This window comes from Tachysurus vachellii, chromosome 26 (genome assembly GCF_030014155.1).
Source record: "Tachysurus vachellii isolate PV-2020 chromosome 26, HZAU_Pvac_v1, whole genome shotgun sequence".
Classification (NCBI taxonomy): domain Eukaryota; kingdom Metazoa; phylum Chordata; class Actinopteri; order Siluriformes; family Bagridae; genus Tachysurus; species Tachysurus vachellii.
This window is the reverse complement of record NC_083485.1, coordinates 8640160-8666785: the sequence shown is the minus strand read 5'-3', so window position 1 is coordinate 8666785 and position 26626 is coordinate 8640160. Positions and strand designations below refer to the sequence as shown.

At 37.6% G+C, this 26626-nt stretch overlaps 1 protein-coding gene across 1 annotated transcript; it reads left to right on the top strand.

Moving 5' to 3' along the window:
* Positions 1-9429: 9429 nt before the first annotated feature.
* On the top strand, positions 9430-20430 carry LOC132840628 (kynurenine--oxoglutarate transaminase 1-like). The gene is made up of 13 exons (XM_060862422.1): positions 9430-9558; positions 9823-9896; positions 10229-10376; positions 10590-10739; positions 11939-12025; positions 12144-12269; positions 12367-12487; positions 12619-12695; positions 18000-18089; positions 18301-18487; positions 19783-19859; positions 19967-20053; positions 20263-20430. Exons 2-13 carry the CDS (start codon positions 9844-9846, stop codon positions 20359-20361), a joined length of 1302 nt encoding a protein of 433 aa, XP_060718405.1. The 5' UTR covers positions 9430-9558; positions 9823-9843; the 3' UTR covers positions 20362-20430.
* Positions 20431-26626: the final 6196 nt, after the last annotated feature.

Sequence of the window (26626 nt, the reverse complement as noted above, 5' to 3'; positions counted from 1 at the left end):
CTTGTCAATCAAAATCGATTCAGGTGAACTTCACAAGGAATGGACTGAGGCTGGGATCAAGGCATCAAGAGCCACCACACACAGACATGTCAAAGAATTTGGCTACAGTTGTCTCATTCCTCTTGCTAAGCCACTCCTGGACCCCAGACAATGCCAGAAGCATCTTAGATGGGCTAAGGAGAAGAAGAACTGGACTGTTGCCCAGTGGTCCAAAGTCCTCTTTTCAGATGAGAGCAAGTTTTGTATTTCATTTGGAAACCAAGGTCCTAGATGATTTGGGGTACAGTGTCATCTGCTGGTGTCGGTCAACTGTGTTGGTCAACAAAGTCACTGCACCCATTTACCAAGAAATTTAAGAGCATTTCATGCTTCCTTCTGCTGAACAGCTTTTTAAAGATGCTGATTTCGTTTTACAGCAGGACATGGCACCTGGTTTTGGCTGTGTGCCACCTGCCCACACTGCCAAAAGCACCAAAAGTTGGTTAAATAACCACGGTGTTGGTGTGCTTGACTGGCCAGCAAACTCACCAGACCTGAACTATTGTCAAGTGGAAAATGAGAAACAAGAGACCAAAAAATGCAGATGAGCTGAAGGCCACTGTCAAAGAAACCTGGGCATCCATACTATCTCAGCAGTGCCTCAATGCAAAGTGACCTCATTTCTGATTGAGAGTTATAATAAATTACAAGCTGCTGAATCATTGTTTTCAGGGGTGCTGGGATGCCCTTATTATCACTCTATTGTATTCTCTAATTGGGCACTTGACACTAAATTTATCACAAAAGTCAGTGTAATATAGCAAATTACCAAAATTATCCATCAAATGACTTACTGCCCATATACCTTTTTCCATCCAAGTACCAAAAAACAATGATTTCCTATTACTCAGAATATATCTGTTGTTCCACAAAGGTGTATTGTGCGGTGTAAAGTTGTGCTTAAACATTACTTTTCAGTACAGAAGAGCTTGTTGGTGGAAATCAGATAATTTTACAGGTAATTTGTATACATCATAGTCACAACGCAAAAGAAAATCAATTCCACCCATCTTTTGAAAAATAGCATTTGGGATAGTAAACCAAAAAGCATCTTTGTGACAAACAAAGGACTTCAACCATTTCAATTTTAGTACACCATTCATCACAGAAAAATCTATGACATTCAGGCCACCATCTTCAATACTCTTAACCATGTCAGCTTTTCTAATGTATTGACATTTATCCTTCCAAATAAATTGGAAATTTATCTTGTTTAATAAATTGATCATATTATCTGATATTTCTAAAGAGAAGGCAGGGTAAATAGCTCTGGATATACTCTCCATCTTGGATAATAAAACCCTACCGAAAATTGTTATATCCCTTTGTAGCCAGGAATTCAATATTGCTTTACATTTATCAATATTTCTAAGAATGTTTTCTCTTTCCCTTATCTCTTTATGTCTAGTGACCGTGATGCCCAAATATCTGACTTCTGTTTTAACCTGTATATTCTCAATTACGCGAGCTGGATGATTGTGTAAAGCAAGAATTTCACATTTTTTAATGTTCAATGTAACACCTGATGCTTTTGAGAACTGACTGATTGAATCCAACGCTGTGGAGATCTGCCTTTCATCTTTTAGAAATAGAGTTGTATCGTCTGCAAACTGACTTATGACAATGTGTTTTCCCATGATGTTTAAGCCATCAGATTTATTAATGTTAATCATAATAGACAGTAGTTCAGCAACCAATATAAATAATAAAGGGGAGCTGTTGCAGCCCTGTCTAATGCCCCTCTTAACTCTGAACCGTGAACATGTGCCATGTTCCAGAGATACACAGCTGTTTATATCATTGTAAAGCAGACTAATTAAATTTGTAAATTTCTGTCCAAAACCAAAAAGATTTAAAGTTTCTAAAATAAAGGGATGTTCTACCGAATCGAAAGCTTTGTAGAAATCTAAAATAACAATGAAACCCTGATCTACAAACGTATGACTGTAATCGATTAAATCTAATACCAGTCGTATGTTATTATGAATAGATCTTCCAGCAAGGAAGCCAGATTGTGTTTCATTTATTATCTGGGACAAGCCTTTTTTCATTCTAGCTGCAATAATTCCCGATAATAATTTATAATCAGTATTCAAAAGCGTAATGGGTCTTAAATTATCTAGCAATCTTTTGTCTTTGCCATGTTTGGGAATAAGTATTATTAAGCCTTGCTTCATGGTTGTCATTAACTCGTTCTTAGGTATGCATTCTTGAATTGCCTTAAATAAGATAGATTCCAAAAGAATCTATAAAATTCGGCTGTGAGCCCATCTGTACCCGGGGATTTATTCAATGATAATCTTAAGCTCACGTCATCCAGTTCTTCAATTTTTAATTCACACAGTTCTTTAAATGAATCATCAATCTTGGGTATGAAGTCTTTAATTTTATTTAGAAAATTTGAGGAATGTTGTTGAGAATATGCAGAAGTGTAGAGATTATTATAAAATGCAAAGACCGTCTTCTCAATGGTTTTATTATCCTTACACTCTGATCCATTTATCAGTAGGCTTGATATTGCCTTATTTTCCTGTCTTCTCTTCTCTAAATTGCTGAAGTACGAGGTGTTCTTTTCTCCTTGCTCTATCCACTTTGCTCGCGATCTCACAAACGCACCTTGAGCTCTTTTGCAATACATATCATTTAATTTGGACTGCAATATTCATAGTTTGTCTTTATCTTCACTGTTTAACTCTGCCTTATCACAGCATTTACTAATTTCTTGGAACAAGTTACATTCTTCTCTTCTTTTTCTCAAGGCAAACTCCTTACTAAAATTTTATGGAACTTACTAATTCTATATTTTACAAATTCCCATTTACAGCAAAAAAACATTTATAGTCTCATTATTTTCAATTTCAATTATTATTTCTTTTATCTTTGTACAATATTCTTCATTTTTTAACAGACTAGCATTACATTTCCAGTAGCCTTTATTTTTCCTTATACTATCAACTGGAATTAATTTCATTTCTACAATACAATGATCTGTTAATGGGGCTTTAGAAATCAAGATATCTGAGGCAAGTTCTCCAAGCAAGTAATCCACCAGCCAGTAGTCAATCCTAGATTTACAGGTATTATTTGGTTTAAACCAGGAATATTGTTTTACATCTGGATTTAGGCTTCTCTAAATATCTATCAGGTGATTTTTATTCATAAATTCCCCCATTGTATGGTTTAAGTGGTAGGTGTCAAATTTAGTGGGCCATCTATCTTCCCATTCGTCAGGTGTCATATTCCAGTCACCTCCCCTTAAAATAAAGTCTGTAGGATAAACTATTTTGAGTTCTGATAAAGTATTTGTAATTTCTTCAAGCATTTGTTTATTTTGGGCAACAGTTCTATGTCCATACACATTAGTTAGTATGAAAAAACAACCATCAATTTTTAGAACCACCATCAGACAATGACCTTGGCTATCGGTCCTGTATGTGACTATATCACCTGGAAACCTATTAAAACAAACTGCAACACCAGCAGACTTATTGATCCTATGACTAAACAGTATTCTATCACCCCATTGGTTAGACCAAAACTTAACATCCACTTCGGAAGAATGAGTTTCTTGTAATAACAGACATTGTGGTTTTCGCCCTTTACAAAATAAAAATAATGCTTTTCTTTTGACTAAATCTTTTAGACCCCTCACTTTTAACGAAGCAAATGAGGCTGAACACTTGAACATTGCTGAACAGGAGATATTTTAAACTAAGAAACTTACGCTGATTAGCAAATACAACAATAGTCCCATGTCCTCTTAACACACTCCTTCAGACCTCTAATGTCAGTAGATCAAACATTTCCTTCGTTTAACCAATTCGACAACCCGTATCCATGCGGTCCGCGGTAGTAGGCACGCTTTCCTTCCCGACGAGCCTGTTCAATCTGCGGCCACAGTTTTTTCCTTGCCTCTCTATCCTCTAGTGGTAGCATCTCGGCGAGGTGGACACCTTTCTCTCTGCACACCAGGGAATCCTTGCAGCAACGCCATAACTGCTCCTTGACAAGTCTCCGAGCAAATAACACAACTACATGTCTATTCCTGTTGTCTTCTTTTCGTCCGACTCTGTGCACAATATCAATCGCTTCTTCGAGCTGTCGCTGTTCCATGTCAGGGGCGATCTCCTTGAACAGTTGTATGATGTCTGTTCTAATGTTCTCGTCCTTTCTTTCTGATAAACCTTTCAGTTTCAGACACCATTGCATCTTATATCTCTCCTGGTCCCTGATTCTCTCTTTAAGCTCTTGATTTTCTTTGCACAGACGTTCATTGCACTTTTATAACTCGATGACTTTCCCTTTGCATTCCTTAACTTCTTCAGCATTGAACTGCACGGCTTTGGATAGGCTAGCAATCATGCTGCTACTCTGCTTAGCTTGCTCTCGCAATTGCATCAGGTGCTCATTAAAGTTCTTCTCTAAACTCTGAATGGCTTCCAGTATGGTCAGGTTAGACACCTCGTGTTCCTTTAATGTAGTTTTGCTCTTTTTCCCAGCTGGAATCTTACTCGGAGTTATTGGCGTAGTCGAGTCTTTTCTTTTACTAATTGTGTTAACCTCCATATCGTAGTCATGGTATATAGACTGTTCGAGGATCTTTGTGCTTTTTTTCACTGTCCCCTTCTTTAATTATCAGTCTAGCCGGTTTGATCATACTTTTTAATTGTTTGGAGCGTTTTTATCAGCAGATAATCAGATTTGGGACAATTTCTCTGACGCGAGCGACTGTTCAACACGCCATCTTGCCCGGAAGTCCATTCTGTCAGTTTTTGTGTGTCTTACACAATGTGCCTGTTCCATGTTGTCTTGCCATCCTCAGAGGTTAGTGATGAGATAAATTTCAGCAGTGTGGCAAACCGCAATAAATGTTGTTTGATTTCTCTAAGCCAAATGCTTGTTTCCACTTCATGAGGTCCAATGTACATTGTAATAGCTTAAGTTCTGCTCAGAATATTATCTTGCCCCCGCTCCATTTGCGGTAATGTGCTCCTAAGTCATGGAAAGCTTGATTTGGTTAGCCAGTGATGTAGGTTAACTCTGCTACAGTAGCCAATAAAAAAATTAACATTAAAGTCATTTATTTATCTTTTTGATGAACTGCCTCTAGCAGATGTTGCAGAGAGGGGTTACTCATTTTTCCTGCAACTCAAATGCATTGTTTTTTTGTTCTTGTCTGAGCATATGAAATCTTTTATCCATGTCATCATTACCTACAGTTTTATCTCTCAGCCACCTTTTGCACTCTTGAAACCAGTGTCCCTCTTTGTTGCAATATTTACATCTTCCTTGTCATACTGTGGGATTACACGAGACCTCCATCTGTTCATTCTTACTGTATCTTGAGAATCCATACTGCAAAGTCCCAGCTGTCATATCTGATTTTAAGAGCTTTTGAGATTTCCAGTTTTAGCCCATTAACAAATGCAGTTTTTAAAAGCTTACTAGTATACTGATCGAGATCTTTGCTGCGATTCAAACAAGCATGTTCCAACAAAGTTTGTTGGAAATGTTCCTCATAATTTCTGCTGCCTTCTGGATGCAAGAAGTTATTTTAATCCAGTTAATCTCTGCAGGTGTCAGATCAAACAAAAAGGTTTTCACATCTTGCCTCAATGTTCTCTTGGGGCTCACCAACTCTGGTTTCAATGTTTGCAGTTAGCCTTTTTTAGTCACTGTCCTTCAGGTTTAGGTTGAGAATCATTGCTCCATCTAGTGGGGGTAAGGTGTAAATATTCTGTAGGCCCTGAAGCATTTGCCAAACTTTTTGTGGTTGTTTGTATGCATCTGGTAACTCGTTCAACCACTTGTCAATTTGTTCTGGTGTAGCTGGTTGGTATATTCTGCAAGGGACACATTTCTTGAACCACATTTCTTTTTTTTTTCTTTTTTTTTTTTTTTTTTTACAATTGAAGTTCATCTCTTGCCATTCTCTTCATACTCCTCCTCACTGTCCATCTCAATTTCAGTTCGTCTGTTTTTTACAATGACAGGAGCAAGCCTAGCATTTAAATTGTCCTTTGTGACATGAACATATGTGAATGAATCTTGCTCACTGTCATCATGGCTCCCTGTAAAATAATTGCTAATTTTTTCCTGTTAGGTAATACTGTTGTTGATCCTCTACTTTTCTGAGCTCTTTGAATGGATAGAGTGGCCCCTGTTGCGGCTAGGTCATATAGGCCGGGTATGCCTCATTGATTATTATTTGTTTATTTGGTTGTTTAGGAAGCAAAGTCATCAACCTGTTGTTCTCATCCAGCAGTCTCTCTTTATAATTTTTTCACTTTGTAGCTGTTCATCTAAAGCACAAACCATTGCTTTTTCTGCATTAACCTCATGTTGTGGTTTGTCCGTGTCACACTTGTACAGGTGTTGTCGAATTTGTTTGCCCACAATCAGGCCATCCATCTTTTCTAAGGTTTGCCCTAAAATGCTGTGTCTTACCATAAGCCTTTTTGATGTCAGCTAAGTCCCATGTTTCACTCTTTGACTGCTTAACAGATGTCAAAATAGCACTTTCTTATTCCTAGCTCTTTGTCCAGGTATTCATTCAGGTTTTTTATCATCTACTTCATGATCACAGACATTTCCTCCCTGAGTGAGTCCTCATATTTATACACTCACCGGCCACTTTATTAGGTACACCTTACTAGTCCCTGTGTGGTCTTCTTCTGCTGTAGCCCATCCGCTTCAAGGTTTGACGTGTTGTGCATTCAGAGATGCTCTTCTGTATACCTCGGTTTTAACGAATGGTTATTTGAGTTACTGTTGCCTTTCTATCAGGTCGAACCAGTCTGGCCATTCTCCTCTGACCTCTGGCATCAACAAGGCATTTGCGCCCACAGAACTGCCGCTCACTGGATATTTTCTCTTTTTCCGACTATTCTCTGTAAACCCTAGAGATGGTTGTCCGTGAAACTCCCAGTAGATCAACAGTTTCTGAAATACTCAGACCAGCCCGTCTGGCACCAACATCCATGCCACGTTCAAAGTCACTTAAATCACCTTTCTTCCCCATTCTGATGCTCGGTTTGAACTGCAGTAGATTGTCTCGACCATGTCTACATGCCTAAATGCATTGAGTTGCTGCCATGTGATTGGCTGATTAGAAATTTGCGTTAACGAGCAGTTGGACAGGTGTACCTAATAAAGTGGCCGGTGAGTGTATTTATATGTAGAGTGAAAAATGTAGCCTACAAGATGATAACAATACAGGGGCTCAGTAACAAGAACTTCCTTAAGGGCTAATAATCAAACAAGTGTAACAACCGATGCCACTATCTACTCTTTCTTATCTAATTACTCACTGATGGTATGATCACTATAAACTATATAGTGTAGAAATCGCATGTATCTGCATTTACCTTCAAAATTTCCCAGCACATATACACTGCATTTGGCAATGGAAGATGAACCGTCACCTTGATTAATTTTCAAAAACCACACAATATCTTTATAGTGGTTGTCATCAAGCTAATGACAGCCTCAATAACTGCAATAATGTGCCTAGCAGTAAATGGAGCACAGCTTGGCAGGATGTGTTTTGTATGTTCTTTCAGCATTTGGGTACTATCCCTGTATGTGCATTTTACAGCCAAGAAAGCAGACCACAGTTTCAGAACTATATACGAGAATGTTAGAAGCATAAAATTGGCTAGAACGTATATATAGCGATTTAATTTTCCCTCACCGGAACTATGGGGTTCAAACCTGTTTTAGCATGACAATGTCCCTGATGTCCCTGCACAGTGTCCTGAACTCAACCCTACTGAAAAACTTTGAGATGATTTGTAATGCCAACTACACCCCAGGCCTCCTTGCCCAATCTTACTAATACCCTTGAGGCTGAATGAGCAGAAATACTCACAACCACAGTCAAAATCTAGTGAAAAGCCTTCCCAGAAAAGTGGACAGCACTTTAGTTACAGTTACAGCAAAATGGATTTGCTCTGATATACCTTGAGCCCTCTTACACCTTTGCAGATCCTTCCGCAACTGCATTTCACTTCCGGTGCCTCACCGGAATTATATCTGTCCTGGTGAGCCTCTCTTCCCCCCTCCCCTCGAGAGACTCTGGGGGTATTGCTTATTTGTCAATTTGTCAAGTTCTGAACAAAGTGTCAGTGTCCCAATGGCCTTTTCACAAAGTTTATAAATGTATTAACAATTTCTAAAATTTTCATTTGCATTAATCATCAGTTCACAGTTCACAGTTCATCAGTTACAGCAGCAAAATCTGTCACAAAACAGATATTAATGGCCACTGTTTTGCAATGAGATGTTCACCATGCCCATATGACATTATTATGTTGGCTTTGTAAAAGCCAACATTCTGTTATGCTACTGGAGTTATTTTTCTTAGCCAACTTTTTTTAATTGCTACTCCTCCTAGAGCTTTCAAGCCACATGCACCAAATTCAGTGCAAGCTATTACTTTTCTAAACGATCCGAATTCCAGCATTCCCAGTACGGAAGCTCAAAGTGGCTTTTTTTCCCATAGATTACCATTATAAAATTTGGAGGTTTATATCTCGGCAAGTTTTTGAGTGATTTACACTGAACTTGGCCAGGTTCTTTAAGACCTTACTCCGGACACAGTTTTATTTCGGGGTAGGGATGGAACTTTCGGTTTTCCCGTAGTCAACGATCAAATATCCCAAAAACTCCCATAGACTTGAATGAGGAATTCTTAAAATTCCTCTAAGCTCTCTCACACGCAGCGTGCGCAGAGCTCAGGCACCGCTCTAAAAGTATTGGCCCCCAGTCAATACATTTACCACACATCCATCCATCCATCCATCCATCCATCCATCCATCTATCCATCTATCTATCTATCTATCTATCTATCTATCTATCTATCTATCTATCGTTCATTCAACATGCACTGTTCTATGCTGTATAATAATAAGTAGAATCCCATAATGACTGCAGTATTGACATGAAATGTCCAAACCCTCAGTAGCCAGTTTTCTCCAAAAGTATTGGCACCCCACCGGGTATTCTGGTGACATCACTCGACACCATGTGACGTCAAGTGTAGCCCCGCCCCAAAATAAGCAAAATCAAAAATTAGCACAACATGGGCATGTACTATATCAAAACATTCAGAGCAATGAGGGTAACTTCCTCAAGAGTATTCGGATGACATCACATGCTTGTCTCCACTTGCCTCCAAATGTTTTGACACCCTAGCGCTCCACTAGATTTCACAAGCTTTCTGTCCACTTGCCTCCAAAAAGAACCGGCCTTTGCTAATACTTGCTTCGTCAAAGCCAACATCAAAGTTTGTTAACCAAAAGTCATATTCATGCAAATTCAAGGGCAACTCGTTTCTTGAACATATAATTTAAATACTGGAAAGTCCAGAGGAGTGGTAACACCATTCTGTAACTCCACATAAAGTGGCAGAACAAGGCAGAGTAGATATCAAGGAGGCAACAAAATATTACTTATTAGGTTTGCTATAATTTTTCAGGTCAGTTTTGGCTGAGCTATTCAACTATTCAGCTATTTTGGTAAGCAAATAAGTGTTAATAGTGTTGTCTATTTCTATTATATTTTCTATTTATTTAATTATTTGCTTGTTTGCTTCTGTCATTGTCTAATGTCAAACTGGTCCAAGCTTTGGGTGCAGTAATTTTGTAGCATACAAATGAAGATCATATTGTATGGATAAAATGCAAATTTATTCACACAAATAAAAAATGTGTGATTTATAATGTTTTATTTTTTTTTTATTTTTATTTAATTGTTTTTCTTCACGCTAAACTTTGAAACAGGCTCTTGCTTTGCACATCACCATGTCCTGCAAGCGGCACACACCCAGGAGTGAGGCAGTCAGCAAAAGTATATGGTACTGATTTACTCGCCTTTTCTTGTACGGGCATGTTTGAAGTATTTTTTGTGCTCTTACTCCAAACATGTTCACATGCAAACTGACTTGTTTGCTCTGAAACCTCTCCCACTTTTCATATGCACACGCAATTTGTAGACTCATTTGTAGTGTTCCTGGGCTACACCTAAACAGAGTCATATAAAAACATTAAAAACAAACATTTTGTCCTAAATGAAAATTTTGTTATTTACATATAAGCTTATATCCACTGCCTGAGTTAATTATAAATATACACAGGAGCATGCCAACATGATATAGACTTTGATTTTTACCATTTTGTTTACTGCAAGGTCCGAACTTTTGCAACTAACTGCTGAGTACAAGGCAGTGAACCTGGGCCAAGGATTTCCAGACTTTCCTCTAGTCAGCTTTGCTCAGGAGGCTCTCTCTAATGCTGTCAATGGAGGCTTTCATATGCACCAGTACACACGTGGTCATGTAAGAGAGCTATTATTTTTCCATACATTCTTACCGCTAACATTCTTGTCCCTTATCCTAAAGTTGATATGTAGGTATTTTCTTAGCAACCCATCCTAAAAAGTACATTCCTTCAGGTTCTCCCTTGATGATTCTTAAGTAAAAATGATTTTTAACTTAATCAGTGCCCATATAAATTCAGTTTATTAACGAAAGGTGTAATGTGAGCTACAGGGGCATCTACCTCTTGTCAAAATCCTTGCCAAATTCTTTGGGAGGATTTTGGGCCGAGACATCCATCCCACGGAGGACATCCTGGTTACCATGGGAGCATATCAGGCTATTTTTTATGCAGTTCAAGCTCTGGTCTATGAGGACGATGAAGTAAGTCCCCTAAAGTACTTATCACAGCTAAACTCCGGTAACTAATAGAAAGTGTTTGGACAAAATACTTTTTAATGTAATGCTGATTTTATAGTAAATTGGACAAACTGGAGTATAATTACAAATGAGCTCTATATGGCCATACATTTGTGGTCTCCTGAACATCAATATTCTATCTATCTATCTATCTATCTATCTATCTATCTATCTATCTATCTATATATATATATATATATATATATATATATATATATATATATATATATATATATATACGGCTCTCAAGTTTTGAAGACAGGCAAGCGTGACATCTCCAACCCCCCCCACAAAAAACAAAAAGAATAATAATAATGGGGGAGTTGTTGTGTTCGGTAAGGATCACTGACCACCAGGATTTGTTTAATTTCCATTTATTAATGTGTGTGTGTGTGTGTGTGTGTGAGAGAGAGAGAGAGAGAGAGAGAGAGAGATATTATGACTAGTGTTGTTTATTGTAAGTATTTGTTGCCTTTTTGGCCTCCTTTATCATTTGTAATGTTGGCTCCCATTTAAAACAGTTCGGCTCAAGCCCAGCCATTTTTAGGGTCATGATTGACGACAGTGTCCGTCCAGAGACAAGCTGTTTCGTGTTGAGGTTTTGTTCAAACCAACCATCGAAAATACCCTCTCTAATGAATACAGTATGTTATTTTTTTTCATTGGTTGTTGCGTTAAATCTTACCCTGATTGGCTGTTGTGTGGCCTCTTTTTTTGATTGGCTGATAAGTGTTGGGCTCGACTAAGAACTCTGGGGGAGATGCACTTGATTCCTGCCCGGTTCCATAGAGACAGCGGTGCAGACAGATACATTTTGGGCACTGCGGCATATTAAATATATGATAAATAGTCAAAAAGTTTTTCTGCGTGAGAAATACGATGTGTGGTGGGAGAGCGTGACAAAAGACTGAAATCTGAAAGGCGTGACTGTCACTCTCAATGCGTGACACTTGACAGTATATTGACATATATATTATATATATATATATAAATAAATAGTATACTGTATCTCAATACTAACATCAATATTAAGTCCCTCATTACTGTTAATAACTAATAACTAATAACCTTCACTCTTCTGGCAAGACTTTCTGCTAGATTTATTTTGGGAATGTTCATAATTTTGTTATCCTTCTCTACCTTTCTCATGCGTATCGGTCCAGGTGATCATTTTAGAACCTTCCTATCATTGCTATGAGCCCATGACGCTAATGGCAGGAGGAAAACCTGTCCATGTGCCTCTCAAACCTGTGAGTGTTCATTTTAAAAAACTGTACTGTAAGGTTGTTTGGTTGAATTGTACATTTCTGAATTCACCCATAATTTATTACACATAAAAAAGCTGGGGTGCTGGTGTTTATCCTACAGCAAAAAGTCACCGGTCGAACTGTGTCCAGTGCTGATTGGGTGTTCAGTTCTGAAGAGCTGACCAGTAAATTTAACTCTCAAACAAAAGTTATTATCATTAACAATCCCAGTAATCCACTGGGCAAGGTGAGTTCCCTCATTTTCCTCCGGATATTAATCTGATGTGCAAATATTGTTTGCAAACTAGACAAACTATTTTGTTTGCAAACTATTTCTTTTGTAGGTATTTCAGAGGGAAGAGTTACAGATGATAGCTGACCTGTGTATAAAGCACGACGTTATTTGTATCAGTGATGAGGTATATGAATTGCTTACATATGATGGAGCACAACATATTAAAATAGGTAAGAAAAATATATATATTTAAGAACCTTTAGGACCTAGGCAAAGTTCTTAACTTGTGATATAATGGAATAGTTCAGTTTACTAACCGGTGTGTGTGATCTATTATGTAATGATAAATATCCTTTTACAGCGACTTTTCCTGGCATGTGGGAGCGCACTGTTACCATTGGGACTGCAGGCAAGATCTTTGGCGTCACTGGATGGAAGGTAATGGGGTCATACTGTGTAATCCACTTTTATTATTTTACTATATCACAGTTTACTGTTTATTGGATCACATAACATGTTTTTAGAAAGTATTCAGATTTTTTTACATTATGAAAATGTTTGACGATATGTTGAATTATTTCTAAAAACCGAAAAGTTAAATATTGCATTAAAACAAGAATTAAGACCCTTTATTCAGTTCTTTCCTGAAGCTTTTTGAGTTTGATGCTAAATGCATAGCAGTCCTTTTAACCTGAAGGCTTGTTTTTGCTCTCTTAAATGCAACGGGGGTTTCTACTCTATATAGACAGATGTATGCTTTTCTAAATCATCTCTGATCATATGAAAATCTGAAAATTAGGGGTGAACTGATGATTAATGCAAATGAAAATTTTAGAAATTGTTAATACATTTATAAACTTTGTGAAAAGGCCATTGGGACACTGACACTTTGTTCAGAACTTGAATTGACAAATTGACAAATAAGCAATACCCCCAGAGTCTCTCGAGAGGGGGGGGGAAGAGAGGCTCACCAGGACAGATATAATTCTGGTGAGGCACTGGAAGTGAAATGCAGTTGCGGAAGGATCTGCAAAGGTGTAAGAGGGCTCAAGGTATATCAGAGCAAATCCACGTGTGGACAAGGACGGATGCATGCACACCGCTCAGACGAACCGTCTGGTGAGATGGAGGAGAACCCTAGGCAGGAAGCACACCATAGTCCTAGGGATCTCTCAGTGCAGGCAACCCCCCAGGACCACACATGGAGAGCTACCAATGCCAATCCAGAAAGCCCACCCCAGGCAATGAAGGAAAAAAATTAAGTGGCCCAGAATGAGCGACAGGGAGGAGTGGTCAAGGTTAGATGAAGATCTGGACAAAGTGCTTGGAGCAGGAGATCAAAACCCTGAGGAAGCAGTTCAAAATGGCAAGTACAGGAGAAAAGGAAGGAATAAAAGAGCTGACAGCCAGCCTCCAGGAGCAGCACATCAGAACAAGAAGAGCTGAGAGCCCAGTTTATGAAGGACCCGCACCGCTTCACCTAATCACGTCTGTGTGAGGTGAGGTCCGGGACTCTAATAAGTTCCAAAGAGGAGGTGGAGCAGTCAGTTGAGGAAGGATTTAGTGACCCTAGAAGAGACGAGGCCCTGGAAGAAAATCTCAGGCTTTTTAACATCGACCCACCTACCACATCCCTCAGTACAGAGTGCCCATCATGGAGAGAGGTTCAAGAGGTAGTTAAGAAGATCATCTTCGGCCCCGGGCCCAAGCGGTATACCGTACAAAGTATACAAAAGATGCCCTAAGCTCTTCCGAAGGCTGTGGAACCTGTGTGGGTAATTTGGTCCAAGGGAACCATTCCAACAAGCTGGAGAAGGGTGGAAGGGTGCTTTGTGCCTAAAGAACAGGGACCCACACATATCAGCTAGTTTCGAACTATATCCCTACTTAGTGTGGAGGGAAAGATTTTCTTCACAGTGCTCGCAAAGAGAATGTGAGCTTACATGACCCAGAATGGATATATTAACACCTCTATCCAGAAGGGTGGTATGGATCAGCTTCCTCTTACCTCAAAGCCCTCATCACTCCTCGCACTGCACCCCGCACCCTCTGATATACTGTACCAGCACTGCTCGACTGGTTCCACCATCTCTCAGTGTAAGAGACAAGTATACTACAAGACTCTTCTCTGTACTGGCACCAAGATGGTGGAATGAACTTCCCCTAGAGGTCCGGACAGCTGAGTCACTGGCTATTTTCAAGCAGTGGTTGAAGACCTACTTATTCAGGAAACACTTCAACTAGCACTTCTTTCCTTATCTTTTGCATTAAAAAAATACCTTTGACACTTTTTCATTGTAACTTTGAACAAATGTTTTAAACTCATGGTATCTTATGTATGTAACTTAGTGAGCCAGCATTAATGTATTCAATGTTAGAGATTTAAGCAGTTATGTATGTCGCTCTGGATAAGGACGTCTGCCAAATGCTGTAAATGTAAATGTATGGAAGGGTTCTCCGGGTGCTTGGAGCATACAGGAGTTCTCAGCCAACTTATCCAAGAAGCAAAGGAGAAGAAGGGCAGCCTAACAGTTGTCTGGCTTGACTTCGTTAATGCATATGGGTCTATTCCCCATAAGTTGATTCAAGTTGCTTCCAGGGTATGATCACCAGTTACCTGAGAGACATCAAGTTGCGATTCCAGTCCGCCAGGTTTACAACAAAGTGGCAGCCAGTGGAGAAGGGGATAGTGACAGGATGCACAATCTCTCCCATCTTGTTCATCATGGGAATGAACCTGATCATCTCTGTAGCGAGTACGAAGTCAAGGGGACCAAAGACTGCAACAGGATGTCAACAGCCAGCGATCAGGGCATTCATGGATGATCTTACCGTGATAACGCCAAATCATTTGCAGGCAAGATGGGTCCTGGCAGAACTGGATAGCATGGCCACTTGGGCAAAGATGGTCTTCAAGCCCAATAAATCAAGGACCTGGTGATTCAAAAGGGCAAAACAACTGGAAAGTTCAAGCTACTTGTTCAAGGGGAAGTGGTCCCAAACATCCAGTGCAACCCAGTTAGATGCCTGGGAAAGTGGTATGATGATTCCCTGTCAGATAAGAACAGCATCTCCAGCACGAGTTGAAGAGTGGCTGGTGAAGATCGACAAGTCTGGCCTGTCTGGGAAATACAAGTGCTGGATTTACCAACATGGCCTGCTTCCAAGACTCATGTGGCTTCTCACTGTATATGAAGTGCTCCTACCAACAGTTGAAGAAATGGAGAGGAAGTTCAACAAGCACTTTAGAAGATGGTTGGGAATACCCCCAAGCTTTACATCCTTGGGGTTTACATGAGGTCAGGCCAGCTCCAGCTTCCCCGTCATCAGTGGTGGAGGAGTTTAAAGTCGCCAAATGCAGACTGTCCCTGACATATAGGGACTCTCAGGACCAACTTACCAGGGAAGCAGGAATCAGAACAAGATCAGGCCGCAGGTGGGCTGCCAGCACAGCAATTAACCAGGTAGAATATTTGCTTATGACCAAAGATATCATCGGAAACCCTTGTACCGGAAGACAGGGTCTAGGAACATTACATTTCCAGAAGTGGTCAAAGTCAACTCCTAGGGAGAAGAGAACCATGATCCAGGACGAAGTTCGAAACCTTGAGGAATAAACGAGAAGGGCAATATCCATCGAGCTTGCAACCCAAGGTGCCTGGATGAGGTGGAACCTCCCCAAGAGGACAATCACATGGAGTGAACTGTGGCGGCTGGAGCCCTTCGGTATATCGTTTCTACTCCGAGCAGTGTATGACACCTTACCAACCCCAGTCAATTTGCACAGGTGGGGGAGGACCCACTGTGCAGGTTATGTGGTGGGAGAGGAACAATGGCGCACATTTTGTCAGGGTGCAAGACCGCATTGACACAGGGGAGATACAGATGGCACCATGACAAGGTGCTGTCAGTGCTTGCAGACATCTTGGAGCAAGAAAGGAGGAAGAAACAACCAGCCAGAGTAAGATCATTGCTGAGCACCATTGCCTTTGTGAAAGAAGGCCAAAGACCTGTCGTCCACAGCCAAGCTAAGCAGAACTTTCTGCAGTCAGCCAAGGGATGAGAAATGGAGGTTGACCTGGGGAGGAAACTCCACTTCCCCGAGGCAATACTGGTTACAACTCTAAGACCCGATATCATCATGTGGTCTCCGGAGGGAAGGAAGATCATCATGGTGGAGTTGACAGTGCCGTGGGAGGAGGGCTGTGAGGAAGCTGCTGAGAGGAAAAGAGCCAAATACCAGCAACTTGTTGAAGGTTGTCGGGATAAAGGGTGGACATGTTGGCTGATGACGGTGGAAGTAGGATGTCGGGGATTCCCAGCTCAATCTGAGTGGAATCTATTAACAAAGGTTGAACTAAGGGGTCACTTGAGGAAAGCAGCTGTTTGTAAGCTGGGGGAAGCGGCAGAGAGAGCCTCCTGTTGGCTCTGGCATAAGAGAGAGGATATAAACTGGAAACTTAGGAGAGGGACAGTGACCTGACCAGTTACTGCTTACCCACCAACTGGAGGGTGTTGTGGTTAAGGGTCGAAACACCCAGTGAAAGTTGGGGACCACCTGACGACCTCACCTCCAGGCCAAGGCTTCATCCAGTAGTAATGGATGTATGTTAGCATCGGAGATGTATTATATACCCTATATATATATATATATATATATATATATATATATATATATATATATATATATATATATATATATATATATATATACGTACTGTATTATTGTCAGGACTCTGCCCGGACTCTGGCCATGTGCCTTTTGTTTATGTTTTTCTGTCACATGTCTGCCCCGTCCCTTGTCTCTTCCTTCCTGCTTCTGCACACCTGTCCCTCATGTGTCTTGATTATTAGTAGTATTTAGTTAAGCCGCGTTGCCTGGTGCAGCGCGGAATCTACTGTTGTCTGGTCCTGTCTCTAGTCCGTGTCATGTTTTTCTGTTATTAAACCCTGTTTATTTGTCTATCTAATTATACAATACAATTATATACAGTATATACAATTATATATACACACTTCACACTGGTAGATCATAGCCCGGTTGTAAGTACTTCTTCAAAATGCCAAAAGAAGACAAAATTCACAGAAAAATATAAGGATAAAGAAAAAGTGTGATCTCTGGGACTTTGATTGTGGCATGAATGTTGGTACCAAACAGAATGGTTTGAGTATTTCAGAAACTTTCAGCTGTGCATATCTGATCCTTAAGGTTTTACCAATTTTTCATGGTATGCCAATTCTCAATTGGATTGCGGGGTCTGGGTTTGGCAAATTTAAAATATTCAGGTTGTTGAACTACTCCAGCATAACCTTAGTGTGTATATTTAGGATCATTGTCTTATTGAACCTTCATACAAGTCTCTTGCTTCCAGACTTGAACAGATTTTTTTTATGAATGCTCTATATTTGGCACCATACATACTGCCTTCAAAACTAAATAGCTTCTGATTGCCTGCTGATGAAAAGCATCACTACAAAATGATGCAACCATCGTCATGTAGGTTATATTACACAACATGAGGAGAATCAGCTGCTTATTCTGTCACTTGTTACTTTGGGATTTCTTTCTGTACTAACTTCTCTAACATAGATTTACCTTTATGGTATTCTTAGACCCTGATCTATTGAACAAGCTTGACATTTCAATTCACATTCAAGCTTGACATTACAAGTCAGTCTGGATAAGGGTGTCTGCTAAGTGCAGTAAGAAGTTAATGTAAGAAACTGGTTCAATTTTTTTAGGTGGGCTGGGCAATAGGACCAAGACACATCTTGGATCACATGCAAAAAATCCATCAGAACTCTGTACAGCATTGTCCTACTCCGACTCAGGTACGTAATCCAAAATGAGTACAAAAGAACTGGATTTTGAAAATTTCAACAACAACATGAATTCTATGGAATATAATCTAAGCCATAAAAAATTCAGCTATACACTAACCAACTGCATGATCATAAAGTCAACATAATTGACACTGTAAATGGTACACTGCAACATATTTAATTATGTAAAAAAATAAACAAAGTATGCTTATTTCTGTAGGAGGCTGTTGCTGTGTGTTTTCAGAGGGAATTTGACACATTTGGTACAGAAGAAAGCTTTTTCACACAACAACTCATGCTGCTTCAGGCTAAACGGCTCAGGCTAACTGAGTGCCTGAGGAGCATTGGGCTGCAACCTTTTGTACCTGACGGTGGCTACTTCATCGTCACAGACATCTCCACCTTGAGTGAGTATTCACACACACACAGTATCATAAAACATGCAAGGCAATTCAGGGAACTGGTACAATAAAAATGACAATACTTATAATTACATATCGCAGAGTAACTATATAATAATAAATGCAGCACCATCTGCACAAATACTGCCCAACATAAATATTTAAATGTTTCATACATTTATTAGAAACACTGAAATATTACATTTAGATTAGTGTTAATCTAAGACCCCTTTGATTAACACCTACCGATATTGTAATAGATGTTTTGCATGGTCCCTCTGGAATAGGCTCCAGGCTTTCCTCGACACTCCTTATAATAAGTAATTCGGGATTTTATTTTGGGAAATATGCATCTTTATAGTTGCAGTGTGACTTGCAACTTGTCTGTGTAGGTTTCATCAAGGCTGCCTCTGCCTTTGATCTATTCATATTTCCCTTCATATGGAAAAGCACGGTCTATGAAATTTGATGATGCTTTTTTTAGTCAGACCCAAGAGCCCTTTTTTTTGTTTTTTCTCATGGCATAAAAGTATTTTGGGAAGGGCTCTTTTGGAAATCTCTATATGGTCACAATATCAAATAAGCTCTGATGACCAGTTTCATAAAAGTGAAAGTTGAGTTCTTGGTCACCTCCCTGTCTTCTTTATGCTTCTCCATGTGATGATTGGGAGACCTCTCAATAGGGTGGAACCTTGTAACCAATCACTAAATCAGTAATGAACATGACTGACATGTTAAATGTAAACATATTGTCACCAATCAGACTCAAAGGAGCTGGGAGCTGCATTAGTGAGTCTGTGAACTAATTCATTACAGTTTACGCAACTAGTAAAGCTGGTTATTTTTAGTTCTTTTATATGTAAATATTGTAAATAAACTCGATGAATAAGGTTATGTTTTGTTATTTGCGTTTTTATTTGCAATTTTGCTTATTTTTAGGTTTAGTTAGCTAGATGTTATTACCACCTTCTGTGAAATTTAGCTAGCTAATGAGTAGCTTAGCAGGTTTTTAGCATGACAGTGAGTTTAGAGATTTAAACTGACAGTGAGTTTAGAGATTTTAATTTGTCTTGGTTAATCCTCTACAAGTGTCTAAAAACATCCTTTAAATGATTATAAGCTAGCAACTTTAAACCTACCTACAATTGATGTTAAAGGACATTGTTGGTGTGATGAAAAATTGGTGTATGGATTTGTAAACAAATACAATAAACTACACATTCTTTCCATGGATACTGATTATTAAATCAAAACCCAAATCTAGTCTGTACCCAGTATTAAATGCTGTGTCTTTCCTGTAGAAGTTGATCTGGATGAACCAAACACTAAGGATGAACCTTATGACTATAGATTTGTTAAATGGCTTATCAAAGAGAAGGTAAGAGATTTGAAAATCATATTGATTAGAAAATAATTTCATATATTCAATGTCCCCGTTGTTTTATAGTGTCGAATTAACTGGAGGTCTATTGTATGTTATTTTAGGGTTTGAGCACTATCCCTGTATCTGCATTTTGCACCCCGGAACACAGGGCTGATTTCCAGAACTACATTAGAATCTGCTTTGTGAAGGTGATTTGATGTATGAACTCTTCACAGTGGTTCAAGGCCCATTCATGTTCTATCAAAATAATACATTCGTTTCTAAAGTAGCTAGGAGATACTTGCTTATTATAAGAAAGCTGTTTGTGGGAATATGATAAGTGCCATTTAAATATAGTTTATATTGTGAAACATGTATTACATCACAGTGCAACATCAATTTTTTTTTCTATGAACAGGATGACTCAACCCTAAAAGCAACTGAAGATATTCTGAGAAAGTGGAAAGAGGAAAAAATACAGGATACAGATTCTGTCAGAGATTTTCAAAGTATATAAATGTCACATTGCAATATATTGATTGATAATCAAGCAAGTAGAAGAATCTTGTCATATTATAATATTGTTAAAAAAAATAGAGGCTAAATTCAAGGCTAATAAACTCATGGTAATAAACTCTTCTGGCATGTATATCATTTTAAATATTCTTATATTAAAGATCTACATCATGGTCCCCAGTGACATGCTATATATCAGTCACTCTGAATAACAATAAATACTGTTATATTAACACCTGAATCATGTGTACCTACCCTAACTCTTTTAGCTGATGTTCTTGCTAACAAGCAGAGAGCTTCATCCAGTCTCATGAGAAGCATGTTAAATGGACACCAGCTCATGACAAAATCTGAAAAAAAGAAAGAACTTGAGGACCAAATAGATGAACCCCATTGACTAGCTAATATCATATCACAGTATTTTGACCCTAGAAATTTGTTTGCGTGTGAATTGCATCTTGTGACAACACTTAAAGTAGACAACACTGCCCCAGTCAGGTAGGTAATTTGGCATTTTTCAGTTGATTTTCATTGGAGGCATACCCAAATGCTAATTACATATGTTACTGTGGTTCTGTTATCCAAACATATCCACCAGGTTATGTCCACCAGCCATTAATAACTTAGTAATAAATTAGAGGTTTGTGTATTGTATAATAGGAATATTTATTGCAAAAAAATATTTATTGCATTTTCAAAACTATATCTAGCTTCCTACTCTAAGAAACACTATCCTCTCTCTGGCAATGTTGCCTCTCACTGACTCGCACAGAAAGCATTATTTTGTTTTTTTCTCCAGCGTTATTTAGTCTATGTGATTGACATCCAAACTTAACAGCTGCTATTAAGCTATTCATATTTCAGCATTTATACTAAACCAAAAAAATTATCAGCCATGTTAAAATATAATATTACAATACAATGCTGACTAGAACAGCAAAGGATTACTTATTGGGCATATATAACCTTATAAATCAATGCAGACCTTATCTCAACCCTGGCTGTTGTGTTTTTTATTTTATTTTTTTTTAATTATACAGTACAGTAGGAATATACTAGCAGAGCACTAATTATATTTTTGTACTATTAATTGTTTAGCTTTACAAACGTTCTTGTAAGAGACAATCTAAAAATGAAAAGTAAGCAAAAGATTCAGATAATTTTAGTTTACTTAACAAATGCACTTGAAAGAGAAATAGTTAACTTGATTTTTGTAGAAACAAGTCTGTGTGTAGTAGTCATATGGTTAAGGGTGTAAGCATTATGAGTCTATCCCTTAAGGTTATATTTAAATACTGGAATGTTTCGAATTGTCATGTTACAAGAGGATTTTCTTCGGAAAAGCATTCTCATGACCAGAAAAAATGGGTAGATAAATATTAGATCCATCTATATACATTCGTCAGTCCGATCTACAGAACTGCATTTTACTTGTCTGGGTATTTTTTGTTTAAGTTCACAGTTACAGAGACAGAAGAATTGCAACTGTTTTGGTAAGCAGAATTGTTTTAGACTATGACAAGAAGGTTATGGTGAAGCTTTACCTTAAGATTTGATTTCAGTTTCATGGTTTAGTATTTGTATACCTGAGTATAATGATTGGTTTATTTATATGAATTAGTTTAGATAATTATTAATATTCACTTTACATGCTTAAACATAAATCATGCTGTGTTAATCTAAAGATTTCAGTGTTATTGCTTTTATACGGACCATGTCCCTCAAGCTCCGTACACTGAGGACAAAAGAAATGGCCAAAGAAGACAAGTGGTAATAATTTACTCACTTTTTTATTTAAAGCCAGCAGTTACCACAGTACAGTTAAGTGTAAAAAAGCTCCCATGTAAAATGAATTGTTCTACTGGTTATATAAGTTGATGTTTTAAGTTTGTTACACATTTTATTTTAAATTTTATTAATAAATAAATCTACTTACTTATATGCAAATGAATTAATTTATTTATTCATTCATCCATCCAGAGCCTTTCCCAGGAATACTGGTGACAGGCTGGTTAAAAACTTACCCCAGGTGAAACATGAACAACTAGAGGCAATTTTCAGGCTGTCAATGTCTGTATGTTTTCAGGCACAAAAAAACAAAAAAACAAAAAAAAAAAACCCTCCTAACCTATTTTGTTTTGGAACAAAATCTTTATCAGTTGGCAAAGAAAATGCTAATGTGTGTGTGTGTGTGTGTGTGTGTGTGTGTGTGTGTGTGTGTGTGTGTGTGTTTGTGTGTGTATTAAAGCTGTATGCAAATATTTTTTTCTTCAAAAACAGATAGTAGGCTGTTTAGCAACTAATATCAACTAACAGGTTAACAACCTCAGTTAAGCTCATAAATTTATGGCTAAAACTTGTATATAGTACAAGTCAGTTAATTTAAACGCATGATATAGAATTGAAAACTTGAAAGATTCTCACTTCACATTTTACCTACATGCAACTTTTCTGAGACAATTAGATTTGTTTTTGTTGATTTGATATTCTTGGCATTTTATAGATTCTAGATTTTTCACATACACAAAAATGAATGTATTAATGAATAAATAACTAACTAAATAGAAGTTGGATAGAAATTCCAAAAAATACCTGTACATTTTTTAATGCTCAGATTTTGTTTTTTTGTCAGAGGCTAGGTACGGTATAGGCATGTTTTAAGTTTTCAGTATTTTTTTCAGTTTTTTTCAGTAACTACTCATGTTTGGGTGCTAGAGTGGAATTTACCCAGCTTGCTGCTGAGTAGTGAACCTTGGTCATGGATTCCCTGACCTCCCTTCTCCCAATTTTGTCAAGGAAGCTCTTTGCCCTGCTGTCAGTGCGGACACTAGTATGTACTGATACAAATGCATCTTTGAAAGACAAATGCTTTCTTTGTTATTTAATTCATTACCATACAGATATTATACCTGTCTGAGCTAACATAATCTGTTGCCATCATGACCCCCACAAAGAATATAAAAGAATGAAATTTACTACAATTCTACCTGCATAACTTGACAAATACTAGAAACTTACATAACTAAATCAATATATCATTTTAACCATTAAATACTCAGATCATGTAACCCATTGCAGCAAAAGCAAATTACAGTCTGTTCTGGGTTGAAAAGAACTGTTGGTGGTGATCATCTTTCGCTATTTTATCCCACTGAATTTATAAAAAAAGATTCATTAAGGTCCTGGAGATTGACAATAAGCTTAATTGATTACCACTATAGCCAGCGGTAATTAAGCTATGAGAATAAAACATGTTCAGTCGAACCAGCAGTATCTTTAGACACATGCATTTGTAAGCATACCCATGCCATGCCTGGTTTCAGTGGAGTCTCAGGCTTGTTAAATCCAAAACTAGTCCATTCCTTGTATTAAACTGAATGTATTTCTTCTGTATAGGTTGTCTGCAGATTTGACAAGTGGCTCATAAAAGAGAAGGTAAGAATAAATCAGTTTCACTAATACACAAGATAATTTTTAGATGAACACTTGCAACATTCAGCTGCAAAATTAACAGAATGTTTTATCTATTTCTTTCAGGGTTTGGGCACTATCCCTGTATCTGCATTTTTTAGCCTGGAACAAAGACCACATTTCCAGATAATAAGTACATAAGTTCCAGTGCATAAGTGTCTTCTTTGTCAAGGTTATGAGAATATTGCATGTTTCAGATTTTGCATCACTACTGGTCTACAGGCACATGGTTCAAAAAACGTACATGTTCATAACATTACAATTCTTTTGCACATAGTTTAAAAAACGTACATGTTCATAACATTACATTTATTTGTTCTAAACAGTAGAAGACATAAGGAAACAGTGGACTGATTATATGAAAATGGGATACAATGAATTCTGACATAACATGAATTACATAACATGTCTGAGTCAAATGGGAATATACTTTTGACAGAGAAACATAAGCTTTTAAATGATGTATATTTAGCGGTGCTATTATGTTACACCCATAATTAAAACAGATTTAAATTTTAATTTTTACACTTTGGTGAAAACCTTCTTCCCTGCATTTTTCAGTTTAAAAACAAAACAAAACACTGCCGCAAAAGAAAGTTACAAAAGCAAACAATAAGCAAAGATACTGGTTAACAGTAATAATCACAGATATCTAAACTAAATGTGTGGGTTAAAACCCATTGCTTTATCTATCGCATTTCTAAGTGTGTGAAAACCTTTGCAGTTAACGTTGGCTCAAAATCAAAACTCAGAACCAGTATTAACATTTGCATTTTCCGTTGTCATTTACATCGGTCTGTCAGAGTTCTTACTGAAATGTAAACTGATAATTGAATTTTCTGTTGCATCCATTTGTTTAGTAAAATCGTTACACTGTTAATATATATAACCACATAACCCGAGTGGCTTATTTTATTATCAGTGATTAAGCTTCAATTAATGTTTTATTCATTGCAAAATATAGAATAAAAGCAGTTTTACATTTATGTGTGACCATGAATATGAAAAATATGTGCAGGATAAACAATAAATTAGTAGGTATGAATAATCTCTTCTTGTTCCATGAGGCTTGGGTGCATCCCAATCCCTAATTAATCCCACCTTGATTCCTTAATTGTACATGCCTTAGCTTGTGACCCAGAAAACAAAATAGTTGAGAATCATTGCCTTGTGGCGTTGCCTTTTAATTGCAGAATTTCAATAAAACTTTAATGTAGCCTTGGTTCTAAATCAGAATCAGAATCAGGTTTACTGGCCAAGTGTGTTGACACACACACACAATGAATTTGGTTCCAGCTGTTTGTGACTCATAAAAGTACAGACATAAATAACTATACTATACATTTAGTTTGGACTATACAAAACGAGACAAACCACACTATACAAGACATTACAGCCAATGTGAGACAATATAGACAGTACGAGTATTAAATAGGAATATGGAGTATATGACAGATCAATTATGTACATAAGGTGTGGAGAGTGCATGGTAGTGCAAAAAGCAGTATTGTGCAATATTATGCTTTTGTACAATATATAGCAGCAGTAGTGTGCATACTTGATACCATTGATGTGATGACAGTTCTGATAATGCAGTACTTATAGATAAGAAGCAGGGAATATAATTATGGTGAGTTGTTAATGAGGGTGATTGTCTGGGGAACGAAACTGTTCCTGTGTCTGGCAGTTTTGGTAAACAATGTTCTGTACTGTAGCGCCTTCCAGAAGGGAGGAGCTGAAAGTGGTTGTGTCCAGGGTGTGAAGGGTCAGTAGTGATTTTTCCTGCCTGGTTTATGCAATGCAATGCAATGCAATGCATTGCAATCCCACCCATTTTTTAAGTCATCATATATAGGAACATACAGCCATTTCTTGTTCCCCAGATGTGCCATGTTAAACTGCTAAGGGATAAATGTACATTTAAATGATCAACTTTATCACTTAAATTCTGAATTGTTATATTCCTCTAAAGCTGCTTTCCCCAATCTGATCAAAATCTCAAGATAAACTTTATCCAGAGACATTACACTAATCTAAATAAGAGCATTTTGTGTTTGATATTTAATTTTATTTTAAAATTTACTTTAAATTTTCGTTGGCATAGATTATTGTGCATAGATTAAAATAAAAAGAAAAAGAAAAAATATCCATATTATCCAATTTTGAAGTGATCTGAATACTTTCCAAGTTTATGTACAATAAATAAATTTTATAGAGAAACAGGAAGTTGTGGGCAAACGCTTTTCCTTTTCTTAACATGTCCTACAGCCCCAGAAACACTTTCACTCTAACTGTATAATTCTAGACACACTTTAAACTACTCAAACGACTCTAACCATTTAATATGTAACTCATATACAGATAATATAAGTTCGTTTGTGTCTATTCTTTGTAATGTAAGAGGGAACATGCAAGTAAGACTCTCTTACTTGCATAAAACGACCGGTAATCTTTTTTATTAAGAGGTTTCATTTTTTCGGGGGACTTTTGTTTTGTGCACTTTTATAATTCTAGACACACTTTAAACTACTCAAACGACTCTAACCATTTAATATGTGACATATATGCAGATAATATAAGTTAGTTTGTGTCTATTCTTTGTAATGTAAGAGGAAAACGACCGGTAATCTTTTTTATTAAGAGGTTTCATTTTTTCGGCGGACTTTTATTTTGTGCACTTTTATAATTCTAGACACACTTTAAACTACTTAAACGACTCTAACCATTTAATATGTGACTTATATGCAGATAATATAAGTTCGTTTGTGTCTATTCTTTGTAATGTAAGAGGGAAA

Bases quoted from the DNA above. Each gene is read 5' to 3' on its own strand.
- LOC132840628 (XM_060862422.1), top strand. From the start codon at position 9,844: ATGTCCTGCAAGCGGCACACACCCAGGAGTGAGGCAGTCAGCAAAAGT. The intron at 10,377-10,589 runs GTAAGAGAGCTA...TGTGAGCTACAG, and splicing joins ACCAGTACACACGTGGTCAT to GGGCATCTACCTCTTGTCAA. The intron at 12,026-12,143 runs GTGAGTGTTCAT...TTTATCCTACAG, and splicing joins TCCATGTGCCTCTCAAACCT to CAAAAAGTCACCGGTCGAAC.